The sequence below is a fragment of the Pseudonaja textilis genome, chromosome 1 (assembly GCF_049901715.1).
Source record: "Pseudonaja textilis isolate UNSWEBS1 chromosome 1, rPseTex1.2, whole genome shotgun sequence".
In the NCBI taxonomy this organism is placed as follows: Eukaryota; Metazoa; Chordata; class Lepidosauria; order Squamata; family Elapidae; genus Pseudonaja; species Pseudonaja textilis.
Genome location: NC_141990.1, coordinates 90,821,098 through 90,842,766, shown reverse-complemented (window position 1 = coordinate 90,842,766; position 21,669 = coordinate 90,821,098). Strand labels below are relative to the sequence as shown.

Here is a 21,669-nt window from a genome sequence, read left to right as displayed (position 1 = left end):
CCCAGCAAGTCTTGCCTTTAGGTATATTGTAAACATCTGCCTTTATGCAAACTTCATTCATTCTGGTAAATGAGCTGACACATAACTTACTTTACTATATTGCTTTTATTATTCTCACTATCTGTAATTAATAGCTTCTTACTTATTTCATTTCTATTGTTTTGACTCAACTGTTAAAATGCTGGAAAGGGAAATAGATTGCAGGAAAAACATTGCCTTTTTGTTACCATCAGTGGGATTCCTTCACTAGATCATAGTCTTTCCACAGGTAGAAGAATAGAATGGAATGGAATGGAATAATAATTTTATTGTCACTCTGAAGGTACCTGATTGACATACATTAAAATGAAATTTCATTGCATACAGCTCTCAAAGTGTCTCCACCTCTTATATAGAGTACCTAAACATAACTAAATAAATATTCATATACTCACATATATTATATGACATGGAGAAGCAACAGTAATTTAATTCGGATGTATGCATGTACATAGCGAGAGAAATGAATCTTACAAGTTTACCAGATGGATGGCGTAGAGAGCAAAGCTGTTACAGAATCTGGTAGTCCTGCTAGAAATACTTCGAAACCTCTTCCCAGAAGGGAGCAACAGAAATACAAACAGTAAAGTGGGGGTGTCGGGGTGTCTAGTCACAACTAGAAATCCTTTCTAGTTATGACCAGCAAGATCTTTATCCATCCAGTTTTACTAAATAGAAAAAGAAGTATGTTCCATATTACCTTTTAGAATAAATACAAACAGAACACTGATTTGTTCATTTGTTTTGCTATTCTATAGGAAAATGCTTAAGGTTTAGAAGATTGGTCTGAGGGTTAATTTCATTGCTGGAAATTTCAAGCTGTGGCACTTCAGAATGTTTTCAATTAAAAAAACAGTGTAAACTTTTTTAAAAAATGATAATTTTTCAAGCTTTATCTTCTGTTTTGTATGAGGCTATCTCAGGAAATTTATTTTGCTTCTTCTTTCTAATTTTCAGGAAACAATTAAAATGCATTTGAGATATTAAATGGAAAAATATTAAACAGATGGATTGAGAATGTTGGCATTTAAGAGATCCACAGGGATTAAGCTTATTAAAACTCATAAAAATATCCTGGTTTAATGGGTCTAAAAGCAGGTTTTAAAGCAGAGCGATTCTAAAATATAGAAATGAAATAATCGATATAACTTGGGGAATTCACCCCAGAGAGATAATAATGAATTTATAAAACATTTGGCAGCAAAATTACTAAAACTACTGAATCTATCCATCTATTAAATGGAAATTATGTTAAAAGCATAATATAATTGCCATATATTTTTCAGAAAAAAATGCCTGAAGGATCTTAAAAGAATTTTAAAAGTATTTTAGAACAAGATTTATCTTATCTTGAAAATATTTTTAGAATAAGATTAAAAATGTCTTATTTTGTTATGCAAGAAAGTGTTAATTGTTTAAAAACCATAGTATGAATGTAGGTAATCTCTGACATTCGTTTAGTGACCATTCAAAGTTACAACAGCACTGAAGAAAATAACTTCTGACCATTTTTCAAACTTACAACTATTGCAGCATCCCCATCGTCACATAATCAAAACCCAGACAGTATGATAGTTGAGGTGTCCCATAGCTATGTGATCAAAGTCAGTGAGGAAGCCAGATTCACTTAACAACCATGGGAGTTGAAGTCCATGAGTCTTAAAGTTGCTAAGGTTGGAGAGCCCTGCTTTAGAGCATGTATTTATAGGCAAAGAGGGTTGTATGTAATGGTTGTATATAACACTGTTTTATGGACTCTCTATCTGTCAAGTTGCTTTCCCTATCACTGTTGCTGCAGCTTTCCACAATCTTGAGGTGGAGCGGGATGGGGAGAGGGGCTTGTTGTAGAGGGGGAAAGGGAAGAAGGAAATCAGCATGGACAGAAAGCAGAAGTGTGAACCAGTTTCATCTGGTCCACCTTAAGGACATTTGGGCGCCTAGGACCTGGGCATAGAAAGTTAACTGCTTCTCGAAGTTTCCTGTTGTCAAACCATCCAGCTAGCATCCTATTGGCCACTGATGAACTGGTCAAAGAAGGGGGAGCTAAGGATTTGGGACAATGTAGCAATTTGTATGGGTTTTCTTCAGATCTGGCCTTGCTTTTGTTGCGCCCAGTTGTCTCTAGTAAATGAGCCTTGCAATCCATTGATGGAGTCAAGCGTCTTTCTTTCCTAGAGTACCAGCTGGAACAGGGCTGACATTGTCTCTAGAGAGATCACCAAAAAAAAAAAGATAAGATTTCCCATGGGAATACTAGAAAGGAGTAAAAGAGTAGAAGGCTATCACTTAACACAATGCAATCATTTGATACACCTAGAATAGCTGATGTTTGGTCATTCTGGCTCAAGCTATGAAAATACCTTTTTTTTTTTCATTAAGTGGTATGCAAAGTCACTTTTAAAGAACAATTAGTTTCTTCCCTATGAAATAAATATTGCAGAAATGAGATTCTTTCTAATATGCCATTTGACAAAATTATTGTACCTATCATTGCACTAAAAAACATTTTATAGTCCAATTAAAATACAATAATACATTTCTTATTTGGATATTGCTCATTAACTTCCCTATGTTTGGATTCTTTCATATTTGCCACCTTTAGCAAAACTAATGGTGCATTCCCAGATTTTGCCCTTAGTTCATTTATTTTATTTCTAAGGAAAAAATAATTGTACAAAAAGGATGTTCTTCCCTCAATTTTTACTTCACTGATCTGCAGCTAATCCACATTTTCTTTGCTAAACTATATTCCTGATATACGTATTGACAATGGCCACAAATCTAAAGTGGAGCATACATTCTGACAATGGTTAACATAATCATTTTTAGAGAAAATGACATCTTCAGATACACTATTGTCACACAAAATTATTTGCAAAATATATTGAATCATATTTCATCAGTATGATATTGAATATGCAATTACTGACCCTGTGATTTGGACCATAATTTCTGTTTAAATTGCTATTTAGTTTATTCTTTTATGTAAAGATGAGTTTTCTTCTAAAGTGTAATTGTGTTTGTGCCATGAGAGAAAAATACGAATTGTTAGTTTTGTCTCCACTTTAAAGATTTTTGTTTGGTTTTGTTTTCATCATACTTCGTTTGTTTCAATGGTACTTTATCAGTCGCAGTTATTTTCTATCAAGTTATTCATTCAGTCATTCAATTAATTTATATGGCTGCCCATCTCAGTTAATGACTCTGGATGGCTTACAATTCAAAAATATATATTACAATCAAAATACTAAATTCATTATAAAACAATAGAAACATCCAAAATAAATAAACAGAGCAGCAGAGATACAGCAATACAGCCAGGATAACACCCTTGCCATGCTCAGCAGGCCAGACACAGGTGTACCCAGGTTTTTAGGACCCTAATGAAAGGCTAACCGGCTTGGAGCCATTCTAATCTCCAAAGGGAGGATGTTCCACAGTGCAGAAAAAGTTCTGCTGAAAAAGTTCGTCTTCTGGTCCCTGCCAGCTGACACTCTTTGGCTGCTGGGTCTACATCATGTTATTCTACTCAATCTGGTTGGATGGGTAGAGACTCTTGGAAAAGGCAATAGGGTAGTGGAAATAAATAACAATAGCTCTTGGACTTATATACTGCTCCATAGCACTTTACAGGACTCTCTGATGGTTTACAGAATCATTATACTGCCCCCAACAGTCTGGGTCCTCATTTTACCAACCTTAGAAGGATGGAAGGTTGAGTCAACTTTGATTCAATCAGGATCGAATTCCTGGCTATGGGCAGAGTTTGCCTGCGATACTGCATTCTAACCATTGTGCTACCATGACTCCTATGAGTAAATGAGTAAAACCTATTTGTGATGTTGCTTTGAACTTTTTGATGTTATTTCATTTTCATGCATATTTGCAAATGTATACACTTGCACACGCATGCATATGCCCACGCAAGCGCACACTCACACACACACAAAGAGCCATATACTGAAGAAACCAGATTCTGAGAATTCTGACATTACTGGACAATGGATATTACGTTTTAAAGAACCTCACGGGTTATCCAGTAAGTTTTCCCATTGTGCAATGTGGAAAATTTCTGTATCACATTCAATAGATTCCAATTGTCCTTATAAGCAGTGGTGGGATTCAGCCAATTTGCACCACTTCAGGAGAACCAGTTGTTGACTTTCTGAGCAGTTTGGTGAACTGGTTGTTGGAAGAAATCATTAGGGCAGAGAACCGGTTGTTAAATTATTTGAATTCCACAACTGCTTATAAGCCAGTAACATAAGATTTTCAATTTTATGGAAAACTTAACTTAAACTTCAAAAACTACAGTTGTTATTAATCACACTTTGAAAATAGTTTTATAAGAGGTGCACATATTATCTTTAAAGTAGCTGCAGCTTTCTTCATGCTTTTGTCTGAGCCTGAAAAATAGACATGGCTGCTTTAATTAGTCAATACCAGGGTAAGCATGCACAATTGGTATTTTCATCTTTATTATTTATCTATTTATTAAATTTATTTGCCCCTCTCAACCACAAGGTGACTCTGGGAGGCTTGCAATATTGAAAAGAATAAAATAATGCAACGATGCATATCTTGGTGTGGTATGAGGTGGGACAGAGAAATTAATAAAGCTGATTATCAGCCTGTGCCAATGATCTGCACTTCAAGCACCATCAGGCTGAATGTAATAATTAACCAGCTGATTTCAAATGAATAAATCATGATAAATATTCAATCTGTAGTGATTTGAGTGCTTGAGTTCCAAGCCATAAATAGTCCAAAAATCCAATGATAGCTCTTCATAATCAATTATAATTTCTAGTCTAGTCATTATGACACTAAATTGAGAGAGCTCCTATGTAGCCCTAAATTCCTTTCAAGATATATTAAACTTATAATCAATTATATTAATATAACAAAATCTATTTTATTTGTATACTCCTTACAGAAAATGAGGATAACCTAAAAGGAATGCAGAATAAGTTGCAAGTTGCAGGGGAAAGAAACTCAGCTCTCTTGAAAGCTCTGAATGACACTCTGGAAAAGCTATCAGCAATTCCAAATGGTAAGTGGGCACTAAACTAAATTTTCAGTGTTCAGTATTTAGAGTGCGGTGCTTTTCCTAAAGTAAAGAAATACGTTTTTTCTCCATTTCAGTCCCCAACCTACTTGTATTTGCATTGTCTTTCCTTCCTTCCTTCCTTCCTTCCTTCCTTCCTTCCTTCCTTCCTTCCTTCCTTCCTTCCTTCCTTCCCTCTTCTTTCTTTCTTTCTTTCTTTCTTTCTTTCTTTCTTTCTTTCTTTCTTTCTTTCTTTCTTTCTTCTTCCTTCCTTCCTTCCTTCAAATGATATTGATGTAAGAAATGCATCAATATCATATCTTTGTTTTCTGCATCTAAATATTTTCATAAAATAGACCATAGGTGTCAAACTCACATCATCATATTACCCAGAGGTGGTATTCATCAGGTTCTGGTCAATTCTGGAGAACCGGTAGAAATTTTGAGTAGTTCAGAGAACCGGCCAATCCCACCTCTGATTGGTTGTGCCCTCCATTTATTCTCTGCCTCCCGAGTCCCAGCTTATCGGCTTATGGGTCTTCTTTTGTTGTCCTGCAAAGGAGAACTGAGGTGGAAAGCAGACTAGTGGGATGGGGAGGGAATGGGAATTTCGCAATAACCTTCCCCCAGGAGTGGGGAGGGAATGGAGATTTTACAGTATCCTTCCCCTGCCCCACCCGTCAAACCACGCCCACCAAGCCACACCATGCCCACCAAGCCATGCCCACAGAACCGGCAGTAAAAAAAATTGAATCCCACCACTAATGTTGCCGTCACATGACATTTTGCAACTTTTTCCCCTTCGCAGAACTGGGGCGGGAGTGGCCTGCATGTGATGCATCTGGCCCATGGGTCACCAGACACCCCTGAATAGACACTAAGTGCAGGCAGAGGTATATTTCTCTTTAAAGATATATAGTGATGCCATTAAGTTTAAAAGAAAACCCTTCCAAGACCCCTGGAAAGTTTGCTCAGGTTCCCCCACATTTCATTCTGTCTGCCAGTGTCTTTCTCCATGATGTCACTTGTTGATCATTGTCACTGAGCGGTGGCTGTGACTGCTGTCTTCTCCTCTCCTGACTGCTGAACTTTATCCAATGCTTCCAAACCAGGGATATCATTTTGGCACACCCAAACACAGTAGAAGTAGCATTGTTAGAATTATCATCACAGCCCAATAGCTCAGCTCTAATAAGACGTGTCAGTATGCTGAGAGTTTGGGCTCAATATATTTCTGGTTTTGATCTTCCACTTTTGAAAAATCTGTGTATATATTATGCTTTCTACTCTGTCCCATAAGTTCTCTTGTCTGTTTTGGTTCTTTGAGATATGTTAGTATATTGCTTGCCACAGAAGGAAAACAACTTGATATTCTTTTTTTCCCTCTTTTGGTTTAGCAAGAGCATTCGCTTTCTTCCCATTCTTAGAAGTCCTTCTTTTTTCTTTTAAAAGCAATGAAAGATGACATTCTGCCAACCAATCCATCATTTTAGTTCATTTTCCCAAAGTGCCTCTCCTTGCTGTTATAGTAAAAATGCTAAGAAAGGAGCAAATATTCAGAGCGAAAAAAGTCAAGTTGAGTAAAGAACATCATTTCTGAAGAAACCTAAGCAATTTGTTCCGAAAGCAGCTGGAATTGAATGTAGGATTTGTTACTTACAGCAGCAAATGGAAGCCAAGATCTGCTGCCAGCGTTTTAATTATGTGAAGTAAATAGTCATGACATCATAGTTCATTGTGCTACTTGCCTAGGAGTTAAAACACATTGTGTATCAGGGGAACCAAATTGTTTACAGACCAGCCTGATACATTCATTATGACAAATTTTGCTGAAATTCTTTGATTTAAAAGAAAGTTAATTAAACCTACTTACAAGAAACTGTGAACTTATCTTTGCCAGTCCAGTAGATACAATGATTTGCAGGTCAACAAAAATTAAGGGTATAAAAACATGAAAGTATAGCTCAGTGGTGGGATACAGCCAGTTCGCACCACTTCGGGAGAACTGGTTGTTAAGTTTCTGAGCAGTTTGGTGAACTGGTTGTTGGAAGAAATCATTAGGGCAGAGAACCAGTTGTTAAATCATTTGAATCCCACCACTGGTATAGCCCTTCTTTTTTCCTATGTAAATTTAGATTCTAAAAAACAATTCAGACAGTTCAGTTCAGTTAATATGTATTTGGGTTGTATTTTCTGTTTTGCTGATATTTCATCATATTGTGATGTTATGTTATGGGCACATTTACTGATGTCATTGTTGTTACAGCACTAACAATGTGTGACTCTTGTTAGTTCAGAGGGGTTCATGGTTGTTGTTTTTTCTCTTGGAATAAGTGAAAATAAATAGGTTTTTAAGTTTAATTTTTTTTAAAAATACATATTTACCCTTTCAGAAACAAACAAAAAAGGTTTTGTCTCGAAGTTGGACCCAACACAACTCAAATAGTCCCTCTGCAAGGGATATAGGTGATTAAGAAGTTTGATAAATGAATCAGTTAATATAATACTACTTGTATGTACAAGATGTGATAAGTAGATATGTCTGTTGTCTTGAGTTATTTGTTTAAAAAAATAAAGATGGGATAAAAATCAAATAAATAAAATGTCTCTTGGTTCTATTCTTTTACCCTCCTCCTGTTTACAGATACAGCAGCCAAAGTACAAGCAGTTAAAGACAAAGCCAAGCAAGCTAATGATACTGCAAATGAGGTACTGGCTAAAATCAGAGATCTCAATCAAAACCTCCTTGGATTAAAAGACAGATACAGAAAAGTTGCAGATGATGCAGCCAAAACAAATGCTATGTTGAAAGATCCTACTAAAAATAGTAAGACCTTATTATGCCTATATTCTTGGATTTCTTTCTTTTTTTTAAATCTTCTGAAATGCAAGGGTTGTTCCTTCCCCTGATTTAAATTATGGTGTTATGCACTTTTCAACACCTATTAAGGTTGGTAAAGTTTATGTATATAGAGAGAAGAATGATGATATCACATGCTTTAAAAATTAGACCTTTCTGGTGATATTCCATACATAATTCCTTCATTATTTTGTATACTCAAAATACCACTTAATTAGCAGCATGTTTTCCATTGCCTTCTGCCTTCTTAACACATTGCTTTTGATATTAAAAAATAGCTTCAGCTCTTAGCAATAAAAATGTCCTTGAAAGCTCATTCCCAGGACAGTAGAAATAATGGTAAGCATTTGTAGTTTGAGCAAATAAGGTAAGTATACGGTATAATTAATTGAATGGAAAAGTTATAATAAAGCTGTCTTTTGATTGTAGAAGATGTATTATAATCTCTTGGGTAATATAGGTATGTTAGGAACATATTTTATGCTGAACCTTTACTTGTTATATTCACTGAAAAGCACTATATTACTGGTAGAATTGAGAAAAAAATGTCTCTAACATAGCTGACCTGTTTTTGATTCTTCCATTCAATTGTGTCTGATTCTCAGAGACTGCTTGGACAAGTCCTTGCAGTTTTCTTGGCAAAGTTTTTCGGAAATGGTTTGCCATTGCCTTCTTCCTAGGGCTGAAAGAAAGTGGTATGCCCAAGATGGGACTAGGACGCATGGTCCCCCAGTTTCTAGCCTGATTCCTTATTCACTACACCAAATTGGTTCTATGTGACCTTTAGCAGATGAATAACCATTTTTTTTACTTTATATTGCCTCAATGAGTGGATCACCCTTGGGATACATAGAGACACATTCCAGATCTGATCATCTTTGCAATATGCAGGAAAATATAATTTATAGGGAAATATATATATTATTTCACCAGAAAAAAATGTAAAGGGAAAAGATAGAGGTCTCCATATTGAATTGGCATCCTTCAGTCTCAAGAGACTATGGTATTGTGCTCTGAAAAGAGGTCTTAAAATAGCATCTAGTGTGGCTAAAAAGGCCAATTTGAGAGTGGCAATCCCTTCCACATCGAGGACAGATACAGTCTATCCAGCCCCTGAATTTCGCTGATTCCGGGACTGCCCCTTTGCCTCAGCCTGCCAAACAAGTGTCTCTTTGAATTGAAGAAGGCCATGCCGGCTCTTTAGCCTCCAAGCTGAACAATCAGAGGTCAAGGTTTCCCAGCTGTTCCCAGCAGTCCTTTCCCAAGGCCTTTAGATCCTTCTTGCAGATATCCTTATATCGCAGCTGTGGTCTCCCTCTAGAGCGCTTTCCCTGCACTAATTCTCCATACAAGAGGTCTTTCGGAATCCGACCATCAGCCATCCTCATGACATGCCCAAGCCAGCATAGACATCGCTGTATCAGTAGTTTCCATAAGACTAGAGGAAAATGGGCTTTGAATTGTTGAATCTTTATAATAACAAATGTCCCCCCAAAATTGCACTGTTATATCTCCACAAATCTATTCTTTCTTTTTTGAATAGAGAGCAATTTTATTATTTATTATTTGAAGATTTTTATTGCTGTGAATTAGAAATATCTTCTAGCAAAAGTCAGGAATGGTGTTCCTGAAGATAGTTTGCTATTACAGTTCAGCTAAATTTAACTGTTGGCATACAGCCAGCATGGACACAATCCAATTTAGAGTCATTTGACCAGACTGACAGGGGCTTCAGATTCCCAGAAGTCTAGCAATACCAGTAAGTCTTAATTAGAAAAGAAAAACAACACTTGGTGATTGTGGTGCTAAAAGACTTTTGAGCTTTAGTCTGCTTGAGTTTCTGGGCTGAACACATTTTCAGAAGTGTCCATCTCTGCTTGAACCATTATTTGGTGTCTCACTCCATTTAGAGGATTTGGGGGAGTGGGGGAAGTAAAATGTCAAATAGATCTTGAATGACTAGAGTCTGTTCATCCCTGCCATTTTGCTTATTTCTAATCATGTTTGAAGATGTGCATTTTCCTGAGCTGTACTTGCCATTTCAATTTTAACTGGAGTAAAGAGATCAGGATTTTCTTGCAAACTGTCTTGATCCTTTACTCTTACTTCTCCCATTTCTCACTTAAATGTCCCCTTCATTCTTCTTTCTGCACGAGCTTCCATTAACATTCTATCTTTACCCCATAGTTAGTTTTAAAATGGAGCCTGAAATCGTACCAACATGAGAAAGAAAAACTTTAAGCCAGAGAAATAGGGATATGCATAACGCCCCCCAAAAGGTGGAGAAGACAGGAAGAGCAACATAATTATGAGATGAGGAAATATTACATCTTCACCGATTCATGGTAATATCAAATAAAAAACATTCTTACGGCCTTTATATTCATTAACCAAGTTTTAATTATCTATAGATCAGCTAGTTACCATGTTCTAAAAGTCCTAAAAGAAAATATCCCACTTACTTCAAATCAGCATAATTCAGCCAGGAAAACTGTGCCCACTTCCAATTTTTTTTTGTTCAGTCACCAATTTGTTTTATATTGCTGTTGATTTATTTTTAATTTACTTAAAAATTCTTTCTTTTCCTTTTCAAAAAATGCTTCAAAACTTGCCTACAGGAATCAGTACGTATAAGGTTTTAACTTCATGCACTTTATTCTTTTTAAAAATATATTTGCATGGTTACTATGTTAGGCGTTGTCTAATAATAGCTGTTGTGTTCCAGACTTATACTAACTTATCCAAGCAGCTTTGCTATGAAAAAGGAATGAAACCTAGCTCTGTTATTAGATAGTCATATATATCTATCAAACACATTTTAAAAATTAAGAAATGTTTCCATTCAAAAGCTCAACAAATAAACAAAGGAAAGATCTACATATTCTAACATGCAGATCAATCAATCTGTACACTTTCCAATGTGTTGAAAACTTGTTACATTTGTCATTATTCACTAGTTTTCTCTTGCATCTTGAGGATGAATGTCCAGGCATTCAGATAACAAAAACAGGGGTTCTTCAGTGTAAGTGCTCCACATTCACACTGAATACCACAGCAATCATTGTCACTAGCTATCAATTTTTAATTAATTAAACATAATACTTTCAGTCTGAATAGTCATCTAAAACACTCAACAGAAGAAGAAAAAATTTGAGTAGAGTGAATTCAGTATATTCCCATGCACATACAAACATTTTGCTGCATTTTGTTGGAGCTTAGAGCTTTCTAATTATTAAGCAGTAGACTCAGGATGGACTATCGAAGATGTTTCATATTCAAATACATAATTAGTGTACTCACTATTATGCATCTTTCCATGAAAAAGCAAACAGGAATACCAGAGATCGATGAGACTCCATAGAAGAAGGCACTATGGGTTGTTTGTGACCTTCCAAAGCCAACTAGATTTTTTTAATCTAACAAACCAGAAACCCTAACTGCCTCATATACAGTAGATGATTGGGATTATACATATTGCCAAGATTGCCAGGTCCACCCATGTATTGTTCCTTTTTCTAGATTACCATGCCCTGAAGATGGTTTCAGACAAATGCAGGTAGAGATCTATGAGAACAGTTTTTAGTAAGGTTTGGAATCTTGCATTATTATTTTTTTTAGGATATGCAGAGATATTAATCTGCTACAGTACCAAATCTACACGTGGGGCCCATTGTACATATGATATATGAAACCATCTATGGACATTATATTATTTTGTTTTATTCATGCTGATCCATGCTCTGAAGTTCCTGTTGTCATGTTTATTCAAATTTTGCAAATTTAGGGTATGTTTGAGATATGAAACACTTCATATATTAATTGGCAAATAAGTTATTTTTTAATTCAAAACAGTTCCGCAATGCAAGAATGTAAGCCCTGAAACCTTTGCTCCCCGGAGCACTTTTCTAACTCTTGCTGCTTTGCTATTTTGCCTTTAAAGCAAGTTATAAAATTCAAATTAAAATGACAATGATTTGCCATCTTTAATATGATCACTGCAGATTGCTTTGAGCATAGCAACCCCAGTTTTAAACATAGTTCATGAATTTAGAAATGAATGTAACATCTTTCTTTTCACTCCTGACATTCTTATTTTAAAATTTGTATCATGGCTAATTTAAACCATCATTTTCCAAGGATCCATCCAGATCAGGTAGCTTCCTTAATAATAAAATCCACGTGGCCATATGAAGTAAGAAAATGTTTTGTACCATTGGCCAGAGTGCAAAATTAACCTACAGTTTTCTATTTCAGGTATAATGACATGTTTTAACAAATTACCCATGATGCAAATTTTTGAGAGGAGAGAATCAAGGGAAGAGTTCATTTTTGATTTATAAATCACTGCCCCAGAGTGCTCTCAGTTTTTATTAATAGCGCTTGCATCCAAAATTTAATCTGCTCTGTTTTTGTTTTGTTTTTTCACATAAAGTTGCTGATGCAGATGACACTGTTAAAAATCTGGGTAAAGAAGCAGATCGGTTGATGGATAAATTGAAACCAATCAAACAACTTCAAGATAATCTGGGGAAGAACATTTCTCACATTAAGGACCTGATAAATCAAGCTAGGAAGCAAGCCAATTCTGTAAGAACTTAGTTTATTTCTTTGAAAAAATAAAGACTTCGAAGAAACGAACTGTATTACTGGGGAGTACAGGAAAAGTTGGTTTGTCAGATTATACCTGGCACATTTCTTTTCCCCGCTTCTTAGTGTAGTCTTCCTCCTCCAAGTAAATGGTGAAACTGGGCCTGTACAGGCTACATAATTGCTGCCTACGGGAAAAACCTTTTTACTCAGTCAAAATAAGTTAAAAATCCCAAGGTTGTCCAAAAATATCCATATCGTTTCATCTCAGATTTTCAAATCAATATTCTCACCAAATATTGATCTTAAAGTAAGAGCTTGAAGAGGCAACAGTAACAGTATGATTTCATCCTCATCTCAATAATTGGCATTAATGTGTATTGATAAATTATAATTTCATATATATATATATATATATATATATATATATATATATATATATATATATATAATATTAATATTTGAACAGAAACTAACTGATCAAATATTTAATGAATCATTTCCACCCAGTACAGTCCCTACTATATTCTGAATGTGTACAGTTGGTAATCATGCAGCAATGCTGCTTGGAAAGTAAAATTGACAACATCATGCAGACTAACCAAGAATATTAGGAAATTGCTGTCCCATTTTTTTCCCTCATTATGTACGTGGGTTCAGAACATCACTTTCTAGTTTTATTATTGAGTCCCAAGTTTGTCTTCAAGATGCAATTACATTTGAAACACATTTTAACTGGTAATTCTAAGTCTATTTGCCCTCTGACCTACAAGAGCCTAAAAAAGGATTTCTGAAGATGAATATGTTCAAGTCAAAGCTTTTATGTTGCTCCAGGAAAAATATAAAAAGGAAAGTATGTGTCATAATAATGAGAAAACAGCATATTTACTTGATGGACGGCCCTTCATATAAAATAGAGGCAATCATTTGGCTCCACAATAATTTCTATCTATAGATTTTAAAGTTACATTCTTAACATTATTCATGCCTTGGAGTAGACATCTCTATATTTTTATGGGTGAGATAAAAAAAAAATCCACATTGATCGTTTTTTAATAGCGATTCTGTCTCAGTGATATTTGTACCATTCAAAGATTTTTAAACATATAAATCTTTTGGGGCTATTTTTTAATGCAGGTAACTAACCTTCTAAGCTTATACATTTAAGTGTAGGGTATTTCTTTGAGGGTTATTTTGGTTTTATTTTGTGTTTTTTGCTTTACTGTTCTGGTCTGAATATTTGGTATCTACTGCTTCCTTCTACCCCTAAAACAAATAATGAATATAAACTATCATAGGTAACAGTTATTTCTTCTCACATAATTACTATTCTTGCTGCAAAATAAATCTGGTGAGATACATTTTAGTTTGCATGTTGTCATATTTGCTAATATGATCTTTACATTGAACAACTACTAACATTTTAATTGGCTTCTTTGATTATTTGATTTATTTGTTTACTTACTATGGCTATAAACTGTTTCAGTGATAATAGATTGTGAAAGATATTCGGAGACCATCTTATCATTCATTGCAGTAATTGTGTTAAAATAGACACGCATTCCTGCACAATCCAAAATAATTGCAGACAATGTTAACATATAGATGTTCTACTTTAAGAAGGGTCAAAAGAAGCATATTAGACCTTCAAGATACACTGGAAAACCCAGGTCTTTCTAGCTTTATGAAAGTCAAGGATGTAGGATCTAATTTGTAGAGAAATTCAGAGAGGGGGTGCATTGTCCAGAGAAAGCGCTGAAAAGTCCTTCTCCAGGGTCCCTGCAGATGGCAATCGTTAAAGGCCCATAGAGAATCTTTTCTTCTCAAAAATAATGAACAGGTAGAAACCACTAGGACAGGGCTGTCAAACACACGGCCCTCTGGGCTGGATGCGTCATGTGCTGACCATGCCTGCGCCCGGTTTAGCAAAGGGGGGGAGGAGTCCAGATGCATCATATGACGATGCTGTGATGATGTGAGTTTGACATCCCTGCACTAGTAGAAGGCAATACCAAAGATATCCAGGCCCTGATCCCTAAAAAAAATTAAAACTCTTAAACAGAATCCTGGATTACTCCTTAAAACAAACTAGTTACAAGTGCAGTTCTCATAGTAGTAGTAGTAGTAGTAGTAGTAGTAGTAGTAGTAGTAGTAGTTGTTGTTGTTTTATCTATATCTGTTACTGTCTGAAGTGCTGTATTTTGGACCAACAGAAGCCTCTGAGTCGTCTTCAGGGGCAACCCCAAGTACGATATATGAGAGTAGCCCAATCAAGAGATGACCAAAACATGAATGATGATAAGTAGAAGATTCTGTTCCAGAAAAGGTTGTACTGTAAAACACAAGATGGAGCTGCTGATTGTGCAGGAGTAGGGAATGTAGGAGGAGCCAAAATTACAGGTCATCCTTGACTTACAACAATCTGTTTAGTGACCATTCAAAGTTACAGCAGCACTGAAAAAAGTGACTTATGACCTTTTTTTACAGTAGCAGCCTTTGCAACATCCCCATGATCATGGGATCAGAATTCAGGTGCTTGGCAAATGTTTCATATTTATGACCGTTGCTGTGTCCCAAGGACATGTGATCACTTTTTGCAATCTCCTCACAAGAAAGTCAATGGGGAAGCCAGATTCACTTAACAACTAGGTGACTGATTTATCAACTGCAGTGATTCACTCAATAAGTGAGGCAAGGAAGGTTGTAAAATGATGCAAAACTCACTTAACAAATGTCTCACTTAACAACATAAATGTTGGGCTCAATTGTGATCCTAAGTTGAGGACTACCTGTATAAACTAGCTCTGTTCATGGAAACATGAGTATTCAATCAAAGAGTGATCACTCTTTGTGATCCAATGGCTGTAATATTCCAAGATTGTTTAGCAATGCTTTTCTGAGTTCTTCTATGTTCCTGCTAGTGTCATTAATAGTAGTATATAATCTTGTCTTCTCTAAGGCTCCTTTTTTTCTATTACATTAGGATGTTTTTCCAGGCTTTAAGATCTTTTCCAACAACACTCTCCTTTGTATTATGTGTCTGAAATATTTAAGCTTTAGCATCATTATTAATGTTTCCAATAAGAAGTCTGATTTTACTTCCCATAGCACTGAATAATTTGTTGTCTTTGCAACCCAAAGAATCCTTAACGGTTTTCTCCAGCTCCATATATCAAAGGCATTAACTTTTCTTCATTCAGCATTTTTTAGGATCCAACTTTCTCAGCCATTTGTTAAAACAGGGAAACTATTGCTTTTATAATATGAGCATTTCTTGTACTATCTTTGCATCTTAATATTTTATCTACACCTCTCATCCAAGTAGCAGATATTTCTTTATTCCATTCTTTATTATGATCACTATCACTGTAAATTTTTGAGCCTATGAAAATAAAGGGTTTTTTTTTTTACTATTACTTTACCTTCTTCTATGCTTGGGTGCATTGAATTGGCATTCTCTGTTGATGTAATCTTAATTGTTCTGCATGAGGTTTTGTTTTGGTATTGTTTTGATTTTTGATTTTTTTTGTTATTTGTATGGAACAATCTGCAGACTAGCTTTTGCTTCTCTTCTTTTAAATTCAACAAGACATTTTTTTAAAAATCTCCTGGTTATCACTGTGGTATCATCAACATAGCTGAGGTTTTTATGTTTCTCCCAGCTGCATTGATTCTAACCTGTATTTCTTCTAGTGAAATATTTTCATTATATATTTGACATATATTTAATTGTTCTGTGTCCTATTAACATTATCACTTGCAGTTGTTATATAAATTCTTCAATGGACAGATGAGGTGGTCTAGTATGTTCATATTTGAAAAGTATCTGCTATTTCTTGTGATCCACTATCAAAAGTCTTTGTATGATTAATAAAGGAAAAACAGACATCTTTTTAGAAATTGTCTAGAATTTTGCCATTATACATTCAGTGTTAGCACTGTGAACTCAGATGCCCACACCTCTTCTGAATCTTGCTTTAATATCTGACAGTTCTTAGTTAGCATATAAGTCTGGACTGCAAAATTTATATACAGTATATTGGCTATTGGAATATAAATGGGTCTCCTCCAGTTTCTTGGCTCTAGGATATTTGTCTTACCTGATTATAAACTAACTGCAAGTGATTTTCTAGAGCCCATTTAATGTTACTTTTCAAAATGTTTGGCTAGCTCTAGTACAGGGATGAAACCTTGCTTAGCAGTAATTTATTCTTCCGTAACTTTGTGCTGTTCTCCCAGATCTTCAATATCTTTACATCTTATTATGTTTGTTTTTGTATGAAAGCTTCACTTGCCTTCTCCAATTTTCTTAAATAAATATCTTGTTTCTCCTTTCAAATTATATTCTTCATATATTTACATTTGCTAATTTTATATGACTCCTTGCCTCTTCTTGCTTTTGTCTTGAATTCATACTTGAACCGATGTTCAGTTTTGACATAGTTGCTCTGGCCACATTCACTATTTCATAGTCCTGGCAGTCCTTTGTAACATTGCCCTGGTTATGAATGTTCCTTTGGTGAAATACTGAAGTGGGTTGCCATTTTCTTCTCTGAGGGATCATACAGTATTTAGTCTGTTCCTTTGTCTATTACTTGTCCATCATAGATGAATCTTCTGGAAGTTAAAGTCCCAACAGTATAGCATAGCATCACTGGGATATGCAGATACTTTCACTGCTGCAAAGTAGTAATATTACAATTTTTGCATATATTTGCACAACCTTTCATCAGAATTATTAATACATCTCTTTTATAACCCTAGAATTACCTTATTTTCAAATTATGAAATCCATACCAATATTGTGTACATTTGCCTGTTTAGCGTGATGTTCTTTCAGAGTTTCAGATAATAACATTCAGTAATCAAATGAAATGGTCAACTTCCTTGTTTGCTTTTGGAAAGTAATTCTGTAAATTCAATAAAGTAAATTGACTGGGTCTTTACTGAGTCTTATTTTTTTGACATACCCACAGAAATGCCATTGGTTTTAAAAATAATGATAATAATATTACAGTAAGCACTAAGTGAACTCTTAGTGACTTTTAGATAATTAGTTTTAAAAATTAAAAGATCCTATGGGACACATCTAGCAACAGTTGACAGTAAAAGCACAATATACAAAAGACTTTCATAATGCAGAACCCAAAACAATACGGAAAAATATTTAAAATAATATCGTGTATGTACAAGTTTCAAATATAGTAGGTCATTTGACTTCATTAGGCAGTTTCTTCAGAATTGTTCAGAAATTGAGTTGTCAAAACAGGACTTGGTACATTGTCAGATATTCTGGTGTATTCTGGTATGGATTGTGATGTCCATAGAGATTACTACACAAAATTGCCAGTAGTTTATATTCTAAAGCCAGATCTCTAGAAAATTCATGTCAATTTATTTCATGAGTGGAACTGAAAATATTAAAAATTGATCTTTGTTTTTCTTTTGCCTTTAATTGCCAATTGAAGATTAAAGTATCTGTAGCTTCAGGAGGAAACTGTATTCGAACATACAGACCAGAAATTAAAAAAGGATTGTACAACACCGTTATTCTAAATGTAAAGACAACTGTTCCTGATAATCTACTTTTTTATCTTGGAAGTAACAGATACGTAAGTCCACATTAGTTTTTCTTTCAAAAATTGTTACTATCTGATTGTATATTGGTATTAATTCTGGTAATATAGCTGGTGCATCATCTGATGTTCGTAGAGCTACCTATCATTACTGTTGCCATTTCCCATAAGTCACCGTCTCATATCATCAAGTCTGCATTTTCCCAAGGGACAGCAAAAGCAAGTATTGTTGTTATCAAAACCCCTTGGCTCAGGGAAAAAAGCTAGAATCAGTATTAAGGCCTTACAAGATGCAAAAAGTAGAGGTGGGCTAGCGCTTCCAAACTGGGAATTATATTATTGGGCAGCCAACTTACTATGGTTAAAAGACTGGGTCAATTTACGGAATAAAAGAACTCTAGCCTTGGAAGGGCACGACCTTCAGAGAGGATGGCACGCATTTCTATGGGATGTGGGGAAAACTAAACAGGCGTACTTTCATAGACATCTTATTAGAGATTCACTATTAACTAATTGGAAAAAAATATGTAAAAAACATTATTTAAAAATTCGATTTGGCTTTCAACAATGGAGGCAATGGTTCATCCCAACAATTTGGATATAACAAAAATGACTAAATATAAAGATTTATTAGATCCTTTAGGAAACTAAGAACTCGACAGGACTTACAGGAACAGGGATTTAAAATTGATCAGTGGTTATATATACAAATCCATAGTAGATACAAACAAGATATCAAAGAGTTTGGAATTTATAGCAAATTACAACACTTAGATAAAATCTTATTAGGATCAAATAAAAAGAATATTTCTAAATTTTATAAATATTTATTGGAGGTAGAATTAGAGCAAGAGATAGTGAAAGGGAACATGATAATGTGGAGTAGGAATATTGGAAGAAGCATTACATTAACAGAATGGGAAAAGATCTGGAATAGAATCATTAAGATTACGAAATCTGCGGCATACAAAGAAAATATGTATAAAATGTTATATAGATGGCACTTACCCCTTCGAGGTTAGCGAAAATGAACCCAAACTCTAGTCCAAAATGTTGGAAATGTAAAAACATAGAGGGAACCTACTTTCATATGTGGTGGACCTGTAAAGAAGCCCAGAAATACTGGCAAAAATTAGAAAATGGCTGGAGGAGATAACCAAAGATCAAATTGAATACAAACCAGAGTTCTTCCTACTAGGGATCTCTGATAAACATTTTCCTAAAAAGACGAAATACATAATAATTCATATTCTAACTGCGGCCAGATTAGCATTTGCCCAGTGCTGAAATCATCCCGTTTACCTACAGATCAATTGGTCATTCAGAAAATATGTGACTGCGCAGAAATGGACAATTTAACCATAGCTCTTAAAAATAAAGAGTCTTCAGCATTTGATAATAATTGGAATGCATGGTATAATTGGTTATATCAGAGATAAACTGTTTAATGAGCATAAATAAGCATAAATATCCATAAATAGCGATAAGATGTGTATATTTAAAGTAAGGTAGGAGAATTGGATCTTGTAGACTGTCAAAAAGAATATTTGTCTGGTTTTAACGTATTTTTTCTTTTTCTTCCGTCTCTGTTTTTTTGTTTTTGTTTTTCTCTCTTTTATACTTCTTCTTCTCCTTTTTCGATCGCAAGACCGAGCGTTTTTTTCCTTTTTCCTCTCTCTTTCTCTTCTTTCTTTCTTCTTTTTCTCTCTCTGTTTCTTATGTAATGTTGTTATGTTATTTTTTTAATTGTAAATTCAATAAAATTTATATGAAAAAAAAAAAAAACCCCTTGGCTCAAATTAGGGCTCTGTCATTGCTTGTGTAGGAAACTAATTAGTAGTATTCCTACTGCTGAACCCTTAACTAGGCTCAGTTAATCTAATATGGGGGTGCCTTCCTTGGAGTGAATGACCAATTATAAATTTGATACGGATAGGATCTGGACCATTTTTGTTTTACCACAATAGTGATAAATAATGTTTAAAAATGCTGGTGTTTCTAGCACTCTCATCAGGTGGCAAAAATGAAAATAATTTGAAAGAGGAAGCTGGGGTAGAAGAGAATAAGACATTTGTTAGGAGGAGCCCCATCAAAATGGAGAGATACTCCAAAGGAACTAAATTCACAGGGAAGAAGATCAAAAGAACTTCTAGTAGAGAATGTAATTTGTAAACTTTTAAGGAAATAATACAACTGATGGATTAATTAACTTTATAAAAACTGGGTCAAAAAAAAATTAAATAGTTTTCATTTGTTTCTAAAGCCCAAGAGAAACAATAACCTGCAAAACTGATTCAAAAAGAAGTTTCAGCCAAAAAAAACCCACATTCATATTATATAGTATTGTAAAATCAGTAAAATAAATTAAAAATAAAATGTATGTGAGGTATCCCTGGGCAGCAGATATCATTATGCAAAAGTATGAAGTTATGATAAAGAGAACGGGATGTTATTGAATTTCCTGTTTCTATAATGTTTCCTCTTTCTGTTACCTATATTTAAAAAAAAAAGATTTAAGCATTTTTAAATATGTAAATTATACAGGAAATTATGGATTATGCAAGACAGTAATTGACAACCAGTACTAATGGGAAAGGTAATGTTTCAATTCATAAATATTACACATAGAACATGATAAAGAAAGATTTTCAGAAAAAATTACATTAAGATTCTTAATTACCTTCGTGGTAGTATATAACTATTCATTGCACTTAATTGCTTCATTTTTACTATTTTACTAAATAACACTTTGTATTATTTTTACCAGATTGCCTTAGAGGTAGTAAACACTATTATTATGCTATGTTCATTTTGTTTAACATATCCTTTCCTCATTCTAGACTGATTTCTTGGCCATAGAAATGCGTAAAGGAAAAGTGGATTTCTTATGGGATGTGGGATCTGGTGTTGGGCGTGCAGACTATCCGGATCTCACAATTGATGATGGAGTTTGGTACAGAATTGAAGCATCAAGGCAAGTTTTTAAGTTCTTCCATACTAATTGTATCACTCTCAAATGGTGATTCCATGCTCCAGATCCCAAGGGAGCCTAGTAAAAAGAGAACATTTTCAAAATGGCATCACACTCACGTAAATTCTTTTGAAAGTAGTTCTTCTGGAATGCATCCTATTCTTCTTTTAGAATCTGATACAATGTAATGCACAATCAAATATAAAATTTGAAAACAAATCAATTTCAAGGATCCTTCTCAGAGTGCAGTCAATAGTTATGACCATGTGGGAAGGAAAAGAAGACTCCAGGTGAGATGTCTTTTGTGATACCTTTCTCCCTTTTGTCTTTCTCCCTTTTGTCTTTCTCCCTTTTGTCTTCAAGGATCCTGCCCTCAGAGAGTAGGATGAAGTATAGCCTTAATAAGCAGAGAAGATTCTACTAGTGCTTTTGCAATATTGAGAATGTTGTATTAGCTTTTAATTTATTTATTTTTGTATGCACTGTTTTTTTTTGTTTTTTAAAAAAATTGTACGAGTGGAAAAGCAAAGTATAAATCTATTAAATACAAGAAATATTTTAAAAGTCCTATTGAGCTTTTAGACATCAG

General features: G+C 34.6%; 1 protein-coding gene across 1 annotated transcript in view; it reads left to right on the top strand.

Annotated features, from left to right (window-relative positions):
- Window positions 1–21,669, top strand: part of LAMA2 (laminin subunit alpha 2) — a 432,393-nt gene that overhangs the window by 348,055 nt on the left and 62,669 nt on the right. The window contains exons 43-47 of the mRNA XM_087941278.1: window positions 4,976–5,092; window positions 7,731–7,913; window positions 12,379–12,533; window positions 18,002–18,145; window positions 20,950–21,083. Of these exons, the coding sequence (XP_087797404.1) occupies window positions 4,976–5,092; window positions 7,731–7,913; window positions 12,379–12,533; window positions 18,002–18,145; window positions 20,950–21,083 (733 nt within the window). The remainder of the gene's footprint in view (window positions 1–4,975; window positions 5,093–7,730; window positions 7,914–12,378; window positions 12,534–18,001; window positions 18,146–20,949; window positions 21,084–21,669) is intronic.